The 10,317-nt window shown below is 32.1% G+C and overlaps 1 protein-coding gene across 2 annotated transcripts; it reads right to left on the bottom strand.

Annotated features, from left to right (window-relative positions):
* Positions 1-2,726: 2,726 nt before the first annotated feature.
* LOC105778762 (protein LAX PANICLE 2) lies at positions 2,727-9,620 on the bottom strand. Of its 2 annotated transcripts, none has more exons than XM_012602523.2 (4): positions 8,705-9,620; positions 8,494-8,544; positions 8,302-8,374; positions 2,727-3,230 (listed from the first exon to the last, which is right to left on the bottom strand). In XM_012602523.2, exons 1-4 carry the CDS (start codon positions 9,436-9,438, stop codon positions 3,057-3,059), a joined length of 1,032 nt encoding a protein of 343 aa, XP_012457977.1. In that variant the 5' UTR covers positions 9,439-9,620; the 3' UTR covers positions 2,727-3,056. The 2 variants fall into 2 exon arrangements, with proteins under 2 accessions (XP_012457977.1, XP_012457978.1); XM_012602524.2 differs by having other exon boundaries at positions 2,727-3,227.
* Between the last annotated feature and the right edge of the window lie 697 nt (positions 9,621-10,317).

Here is a 10,317-nt window from a genome sequence, read left to right as displayed (position 1 = left end):
CGAGACCAATGGAAAAGGGGATCCCAATGCGCGATCCATCTAACATTTGACACCTTGTTTTGAAAATACAATCCACAAGCAAAGAAAAGGGGAAGATGATCATTTTTGGACGAGGACGACCATACCGAGGAGTTTGATAATGACGATTATGCTAACCTTTGAAGGAGTTGTCCAAAAAAATATGTGTTTCTTTCTATGTAGGAACCCCACCTTCAACAGCACTACAATTTCAAGTTGAACCAGAAAGGGGAGAACGACCCGGCTGACTTTGCAGCACCTTCACGAAAGACTAGGTAGTCTCTTCTCTTAATTTCTTTTGGGAGCACATTAGGGACAATGTGTCAAATAAAGTGTGGGGGTAACATAGAAATTTTGCTTAGTTTTTAGTAATTTTTAGTTTATTTTTTCTTTTTTCTTTTCTTGTGCATTTGTGTGTCCTTGAGCTTGTAGAAATACAAGTGATTGGGTAGGAGCATGTGAATAGGTTGTTCGAATAAACTATAAATCTAGCTTGATAACAAACAATTTTAGGTTGTTTAAATTTTAGATTAATTAGTTCAATTTGTTAAACTGTAAATAGGAACAAGGAGTTAAGCATACCAAGTGATAAATATATACATGAGTAAGCATATACGTTTGTTTGAATCATAGGTTGTTGGAATTTTATCACTCAATTATTGGAATTCATGGATATTGAAATAGTATAGTATAATAAGTATATAATCCTTACAAGTATGTCTAAATGAAAACTAATGCGTGAACAAAAGCATTGTGAGGGTTAAAAACAATGCGAGAGTTATAAAAGCATAGAACGATTTAAAGCAATGTGAGTAAAAAGTGAACGAAATGAAAAAAAATCAAATAAAAAGAATGAGTACTTAAGAAATTTTTACTCATAATTGCACAAATACTCGTTGAGTTATTTATACTTGTCAGTACTATACTAAAGTTCAAAACATGAATGAAAGAAAACTAAGTATGTGGAATTCTAGTTGCCTGTATTCTTTAAACATAGATGTTGTACGTATGTGCCCACTTGAGCATAACAACCTTATATTGCCCCAAATGAATAACAGAATGGGTCCCAATACGTACATCTCCCCACGCACTCCTTGATGGCAACTTCTTGGCAACATGTTGCCACGTCACCACTATCAAACAAAGGGGTATCTCCTATAAATACCCTCCAAGATGAAAAAAAGAGGAAGGGATCTTCTCCTCCACTTAGCAACCTTGACTTCTTATTCCCTGTACACAACCGTCCTTACCTTTTATTCTTCTTTAGCTCTCCGCTTGTCAAGGTGAAGTAACTTCCTTTGCCCCACTACCTTCTCCTCCTTATATACTCCCTTGTTAATACCTCTCATCAACAAAATTCTATAATTTTATTAAATTATTTTAATTTTTTTTCTTGTCATATATATTCCAAAAACATCCCTTATTTGTACCAGACATACAAACAACCTTAAGTCACATATATTGAAATAAAAATCCAACAAAATTTAACCACAAATGTAACTATATGAAATCATCTCCCATTAACTATATTTTATAAGATCAATTTCCTACTTTGTCGTGTGAGATGGAATTTTCCCATTGATTTCTAAAACTCGGCATGACTTGCATTAATATATTTTAAAACGGGAACACAAAAAGGTAGTCCACCACTCAACTTTACATAGGTTTTAAAAATCCAACATTTGAAATTGAAGGCATTTCGATTCATATTACCCCATGAAATGTCACCTCTCAAAATTCTACTACTAAGTTTGTTGCATTTGATTCAGAGATTGCAACAATTTGCATATTTCACTTGCAAAAAATCCTTATATAAAATAAAGTATATTCAGTTTCAAAAGAGGGCCAAAATGTGTCCCACAGTACACTATTCTCAATTTAAAAGAAATATTATTAGTGGTACAGTTTACTTGATTTGTTATTAAATTCAGAAAAAGGCTATTTTTACATTTCTAAGTTGCTGTGATTGTAAGCCCAGGCCCCAGCCCACTTAACTTTGACATCTCCAGTACCAGTCAATTGGAAAGCATGAAGATATTATGCAAACAATACTTACCACAATCTACTTTTGAAACATGTTAATGAAAAATAAAATTATTTAGATTTATTTAAAATTTATAATAATGTATTACAATTTATTTTACTAACAGTGAATCATAATAAATTGAGAGATTCCTATACTATATAAGATTAGGAGTAATTTGATCTTTCTCAAAGTGCGTGGAGTGAGCTAATGAGAATAACTGAAGATGATGTTAACTATTTTATTAATGAATTACTGGGACACTGTTAAAACGAGACAGTTTAATCATTATACTATTTAAAATGAGTAAATAAAGATAATTAATTGTTTATATTTGATTAAGGAGACTCAATTGGGTTTTATTAGTATTGAGGATTCAATTGATTATTGAATTATTTTATAATAGTTTTTTATTATACTAAACTTAATTAATATTGTTTTCAGTTATTCTTATTTATATTAAATCATTTCATATTTGGATAATTTTCGATTTAGATTTCCTAAATTTATTAATTGAGGAACCTCATGTGATGGTCTCGATGGTTAAGAGTGTTCACTACCTCATATGTTAATTTAGATAATACAATTTTTTTTTATGTTTGATTATTTGGAGTTTGAGTTTGTGTGAGTTTAGGTGAATTAAAATTCTACAAATCATAAATTAAGGCAGATTGGGAGAAGTGAATAGAAAAAAAAGATTAGTGAATTAATCAATGAAGTTTGTAATAGTGGACACAAATGAGAATAATTAAATATCATCAAGCCTGCATATATAGCTTGGTAATTCAATTTTACTTGCCTTATTGCACCCGCCAAAGTAAACCAAACCCCCCCCCCCCTTAATTTCTTCATGATTAGTGATCATCGAAAAAGAAAATAAAAATAAAAGAAATTAAGGGATGGGCATTTCATAAATTTAGAATGATACATGGCATAAAGGTGGGGGATTAATTAAATTATGAGAAAATGAAATGAAAAAAAAAAAAATCGAGGTGTGTATTGGAAAGCAAGTAATTCAAGCCCTCCTACCATAGTGAAGAAGCATGAGATTAAAATGAAGGGATGGTGGCGTTGAGGTATGTGGAAGCAAAGTGACGACGGCGTCTGTTGAACTCCATATTTGATCTCTCACATGCTCCAACGTCAACCCTGGTTCAAGCTCTTCCCCTCTGCATCTTATCTCTACCTGCTTTTTCATCCATCCATTTTCCACGTTATTATATTCGTATATCCTAATTCCAATATATATACATAAATAAAAACATTCCAAATATGATCACTAATACTACTCTATTAGTCTAAGTTGACAGATTTGACCAAAAGTGGAATCAAAGAAGAGTTTGCTAGGCAACATATGATAAACACTTTTACTTTGCATGATCTTCATTTAAAGTATTTCAAAAAAATTTAGTTACGCTTTCTTACATTTTATCAAATAAAATATCACGTTTGTGATATTTTTTGTTATTTCCGTAACATTTTCTAAACCATTTTAATGTAATAAAACTCTGAATCATATTTAAATACATGTATGAAACCCTATCATAACTCAACTATTAGACTCCAAGACTCATATTAAGTCATATAAACCTCCTTCCTAGACTCCACTTTTCTTTTTGCAATGCTATCTATTCTTCTCCCAAACTTCAAAAACCTCTCTACACAACTCTTATATAATTTTGTGCTACTTCAAAGAATTAGATGTCATTTAAAGATTTTTCATTATCGTGAGTTGGAACCGCATCCTTAAAGAACAAGGTAAACTATCATCTCACTACACCTTATAATTATGATCATCTAATTAACTAATAATGCATAAAACCATACAATATTATGCATAAAAAATAAATCCAAACATTAATAAAAAACCCATAAAAGAAAATGGGTTGTATGCTGGAATTTCAAGCATTATGGGATGTTTTAGATTTAAAGATAGTAATTTGAAATTAATTTAGATTAATATATGTAGTTTTACAAGTAAAACTGAAGTCATGGTTGATAAGTGGCTTACGTCTTGCCCATGCTAATATGCCGCATCTCTTTCAAACTTGTAACTTACCCCTAAAAATTAGAATTTCTCTTTCCTATGAAGGCAAAAATTCAAAGACACTACTATTTAGTAGTGCAACTTAGGTCACGGCTGCCCAGAATAAATCATTACGGGACCCAACCGACCTAGACTTTTCTCGTAACCCAAAATCATGATTCCATTTGAATTTTATTATAACTAGTAGTGGTGTTAATTATAAAATTATTTACTTTATTTTACAAATTATAGGCTTAATTAAAGTAATAAAAAATACAATATTTGTATTGGATCCTGAAAGCCCGGCGAAGAACAGGCACGACCCAACGATTTCTCTTTGGTCAATCTTATAAAAAAAAATTTAATTTTTGGTTTCGCTCCAGTCACTCATCCTCTGATTTAATTATTTTCATTACTTTTATCAAATAGAAAAAAAAATCAAATGCATTACCACATCATCGTCACTTAAAATTATTTAATGAAATTCTTAAAAGAAATTTAAAAAATAAAAGGTAATCAAATAATAATAACAAATTAAATCTAATTTCAAAAAGTCATTTTATTTTTATGATAGCATATATATTTTCATTCCTACAAAACCTAACTTTCTCTAACATCTGTCACATACAACACAACAATCGCATTTCATGCACGTCTTCTTCACGTTGCTTTCACTTTCCACATTTACAAAACCAAAATCCCTAATCTCTCAAAGGTCAATAACCCTTTCTAGTTGTGTGTTTTTTCTTTTCTTTCCTTTTATTTTTAAAATATTAAATACAGAGGTTGGCTTCATAGGTAGGTAAGAAAAACCATACAACCACTGTTAATTTTCTTCCAGAAATTACTAAATTATATTTTAAATTTTCTGTTTAACGAATGGGATGACGTTGATGTAAGATAAAAGACTAATTTCCCCATAATATTTAATGCTGCATGCATTCCGTTCACCAACAATAAACAAGACATTTTTCATGAGGTGGGGGGTTCTTATCTGTTTTTTTATTTTTGTCTTTTTTCAACAACTAGGAATGATTCTGTTGTGGAACTATCCCTCATGTATTGCTTTCCCACAACGTAAAATATTTAGGGGTTTTTTTTTTTATATAACTTTTTTTCTTTCAATATGTTAGTCGTGGGAATCAATGAGTGATCATAGTGTCTTTAAAGCACAATCAATGGAAAGCACTCAAGGGTTTTTTTTTTTTTTTTAAATGGCCATTTTTAAGTACAATCCACTACAAAAACAAAAGGCCCTACGGGTTAGCTGTCTGAACGCTGAGATATAAGAAGCGAAAGCGTGACGAAAGGAAGGGATAAAACATGCAGATGGGGGGCTTGAGAATGGTAAGGTACACGTGTGGTTTTCATGGCCCTACGATATGATTTTACTACATATATATGCCTTACTATCAAAGTCTCCAATTCTAAAGTGGGTGGAAGAAGTGAACTTCTTTTCTCCAAGCATTTACACTAAGTTTGAATTTGAGAGTAAAAAATCTCGAATCTTAAAAGATTTATGATAGCCCTACAGTATATACAAACAAAGAAATAGGCTATGGTACTCTTAAATTATGGGTAATGATAATGTGAACAAAGTGGTGTGAAAGATTAATAAATCCCATCCCTGGATACCAGTATTAACAAGTAATATTCATGGAATAACAGATTAAATTATTCACTAAACATTGTTTTTCTTATATAAAATGTCCTTATCATCCAAGAGAGAGAAGAGTATACATCTACGCTAAAATAGATTAGAACACTACTCATTGGATATTTTTATTGCATGTCATGTGAGAAAAGGAGGAAAAAAAACCCTAGCTAGGATGAAAATTGAATATCACCTGGCCGACCCGCTACTATGAGTTGACCTAATAAATTACTAAATGGGAAGTTTTTTTTTTTTTTATAAAAAAATATTCCTATAGTATCTAAACATATTTTTAAAGATTGGTTGTATATCTTTTCGGTTTAGAATACAAACAAGCAATAGCTGTAACACCTTGTGTTGTAACTGATATAATATATATATATATATATATATATATATATCGTCATAATCTCAAGTGGATTACTTCATGGCATGAAGTGTAAGGAAAGAAACAAAAGTATATTTGCATTAATTTCATGGCATAAAGAGTTGACCCATAAATGCTTCAATTAATTGGAAACTACAAGACATAATTGATGTTGCTGGTAACAAGAACACAAAACAAAAACAGAATGTCAAGGAGGATGTCATGAAATTCATGCATACATATAAAATCCTAGCAAGCTTATTTAGTTTTGGATATTTTAGGTCGTTGGCTGACAGACAAGACAAAACTGATATTTGGAGTGCAATAAATGACTGCTATGATCATCAATTTGGGTGGATGGATCTTTAAGACGATAAAAATGAATATTTATAGTATGAGTGACTAAATAAAATATATTTTCTATAATCGTAAGATCAAAATAAAATATATAAAAAAAAACTACAAATCATGTAATGACTAATCATGAAATTTGTCTTTAATGTAACTAACAAATTTTTATGTCATTTAATAATTAATATGTGATGAAATGATGAGATGAACTGGTTGACATATACAACAAATTCATATAAAAGCTTCATTTTGGATTATATACGTATGGACAACTTAATTTCTACTTCTCTAGGCATCATTCCACGTAAAATTAGTGAATGCTTAACTTATGTTCTTAAGGCTCAAACAACACATTTCATAGTGTAAGGGTCTAAAATATAGCAATTCACATCAATTTTGATTTCGATTTTAGACATATATATATATATATAATCAAACTAATATAGCTAGGGCAAGACATATAAAATGATTTACACAAAAGCCACGTACCATTCACCAATAAATTTTCATTTAGACTGACATTTTCTCCTATATTCTAGAAATTACGTAGAAGGAGTTGCAATAATCTTTCTCATGTACTTGTCCATTCATAATTTTTGCAATTAGCTATACTTTTTATATGCATAACATGCAAGACATGAAACGCGAAATGAACTAAATAACATCAAAAACTTATGATACAAATCATTCTTGTTAATGCAACTAAGAGAATGCGGGTTCAAATTCATGAAATAGTAGGGAATATGTGTAGAAGTATGCATTTTATAAAGAAATGACACAAGGTTAGGCATTTTTCTTTGAGGCAGATTCATGATCTTATCCCAGAAAAAACTTGATTTTCTTAGGTTATATATTATGATGCTAAAGTATTATGGAAGAAAACTTCAAATGTCATTATCATTGAGAAGAAATAATTGTTTTTGATGATGAAGTGTGCATGAGAAGCATTTCTTATAAAGGGGAGGGATGTGTCGAAAAAAAATAAAGTGGAACTAGCTAGCTAACAAATTGAGATACAATAAATCATTCACTTATATAGTGCACCTCGTGTACAAATTATTGTGATATAGACCTCATTTTTTTTCATGATAATGACTGTTTACGTACAGGTTCTCTCACCATTGAGTACATATATACACGTACGTCTAAACCCTAAAAGAATAACAATGAAAATGATTCATATACTAAGAATTTAAGCATCTTGTTTATACTTCCCTTGAATTCTGGTTCAAGTAATGGCCATATTCGGTGCAAAATACATATCATATTGGATTGTGGATTTTAAGGCACCCCTAGTCATTTCTTGCAGTTGATTATTTTATATGCTATATCTTTTTTTTTTCTTTTTTTACTTAAATTTACACAATATATTATATCTATACTTTGCTTGTGTTGATTATTGATATATGCTACTTACACATAAGTTTGTGATGTGTAACAGTAAACCCCATTTGTAGAAGAAGGTGGGTTGGTAAATTTCTATATTATTATCTCTAAACTTACTACATTTGAGCCCTAAAACCTTCATCCTTTCACTAAGAACAGGCTCCTAGGTTATGGATTTAAAAGCTTAATTAATGAAGCATTAGATAACAAAAGGGTTAACAATGAGACATACTTCCCACCTAACAAGAAACAGTACCGAGAAATGCATTTTTAGTTCTGGGGTTTCTGTCATGTCTCTATAACACCAACCAAGTCCTATACTCATAAAAAGATATTAATTAACTAGATAGAAAGATCGCTTCATTTTTCTTCTTTTTGGCTTTTTTTTAGAAAATCGTCGTGTTTTTTCTAATGAGAATTGCAAAAAAAAAAAAAGCTCATTTAATGGTGTAATTAATGGAGTTTGCATGTAATACCTCGGATTCGCTATCCAGTTTCAGCTTGTTAACCAGATACTTCATTATTGACCCTACTGTCATCTTCCCGTCCCTGAAACAAGTTCAAAACACGCCATAATAGTTAATTTTTGAACCCAAAAAGGGAGTATATATAGAAAGTAGTAAATTGGAACAATAATAATAAAACAAAAGGGATAAAATATTATTTACTTGATTCTCAGGTAGCTCTTTGGTATTTGAGGCAAGAATGGTTCTTTTGCTCTGAAATGTAAAAATCAAGTTAATTTAATCACAAAAGTAAACTCTAATATTTTAAAATACCTTCAACGCGTTGTGATTAATTAAAAAAAGAAAGAGTATTAAGAGAATTTTCAAACAAAAAACAAAAAGTGCAGACTAATATTTTTTTTTCTTTTCTTACTGGTTTTCAGATGCTTGTAGGATGAACCAAATGCCAGAATGGGGTCTTCTAGGAGGATCAATGATTTTAAAATCGGTGCTCGGCCCGGCGACATCGATTCCGGGTTGCACTTGAAATGGTCTGGCAAAATAGGAGCCTAATGGCACCAAGGGGGAAGGAGCTGTTGCTGCTGCTATAGGCCTACATGCCCTGCTAAACATGGAGCTGGTTCCTTGTTGTTGTAAGAATAAAGAAGTTGTAAAACCTTGCATAACCAGTGGATGTAGTGGAGGTCTAAACTCAGGCATATGTGGCCTTTCTTGATGACAGGTACCACCAGGTAATAGATCAAGCTCGGTCAACCCTCCTCTTGTTGCGGTTAGATCGACCTGGTCATGCTTGTTATGATGATGATGATGATGGTATTTTGTTGCATGACCTCCTATACTGAGTTGGAGCCAACCTTCATCATCTCTCTCTTCTTGTTCTTGATTGTAATCCTTAGAGCTGGAGCCGGTTTCATTAAGGCTATTAGTTCTTGATGGATTTTCAGCCATTTGATTAGCACCCAGATCAGATCCTAAGCAAGCTTCGTTATGATAGTCATACCCGTGAAGACGGTTCATGAGACCAAAATTCTCTGTATAACTGCTATCACCACCACCACCACCACCACCGCAACCGTAAAAATCCAGGCCGCCACAGTGAGGAAGATGGTTTTGTTTAGAAAGGTTTTCAGCAGGAACCATGGTCATATCAGCGAGTAACAAGGAGAAGCAAGAGAAACCATGGATGAAAAGAAATGAAGGGTTTTCAATATGTTGTTTTAAACTGCTGTTTCATTGGGGGAAGATATTGAGATTAAATTCTCTTGGTTTGGAAGCTTGTGGAGATGAAATAGTTGCAGGAGAAGAGAAGGGGGGGAGAGAAAGAGAGATGGTGGTCAGTCAGATTTGATTAAATAATGATAGTATTTGTATCTATATTCTTAGGGAGGTCGAACCATCATAATTTTTTTACTTTATTAAGACGAAATATATGTTCCACCTGTTTTTAATGGGAAAAATATGTAGCAAAGGGTCCCTCAGTAAACATCTTTAGGGCATGTTCCAAGGAGAAAATGACTGTAAAGGCTCTTTCTTTTTAGAATATCACAAAAAGGTCCTTTTTAGCCCTAATGGGAGGTTATGGGGAATGTCTTATCATTCCTAGAAAAAATTTAAACTACAATTCGAATGTTGAAAACTAGACAACACAAAAACCCCATCACGTCGCCCCCCTTTGGCCGCCATAGATCCCACGCCTTTCATGCTTTTGGATGGTGCGGATCGTAATCATAAATTATTAATAAACTATTCATACTAATGCTCTAATGCATATTCACCCTTAATTCTCCATAGACAAATTAGTAATTTGCAGCAAGCATATAGGTAGGATGTGAAAAACATTTCCCCTGCAAAGCCTGCTGAATTAATAATTTTTTATTAATTTTAAAAAATTGTCAGTTGTGTGCAGGGAGTAATCTGATTATAGTATATTCTTAACAGCAAAAGGACAAGTTTAAGAACTTGCGTGCCAATGGCTATAATGCCCTGGAATTGAGACAAGTGGAGAGGGCAGAGGAGTGGCAAGGC

The sequence above is a fragment of the Gossypium raimondii genome, chromosome 4 (genome assembly GCF_025698545.1).
Source record: "Gossypium raimondii isolate GPD5lz chromosome 4, ASM2569854v1, whole genome shotgun sequence".
Taxonomy (NCBI): domain Eukaryota; kingdom Viridiplantae; phylum Streptophyta; class Magnoliopsida; order Malvales; family Malvaceae; genus Gossypium; species Gossypium raimondii.
The sequence above is the reverse complement of the archived record's forward strand: the minus strand, read 5'-3'. Positions and strand labels throughout refer to the sequence as shown.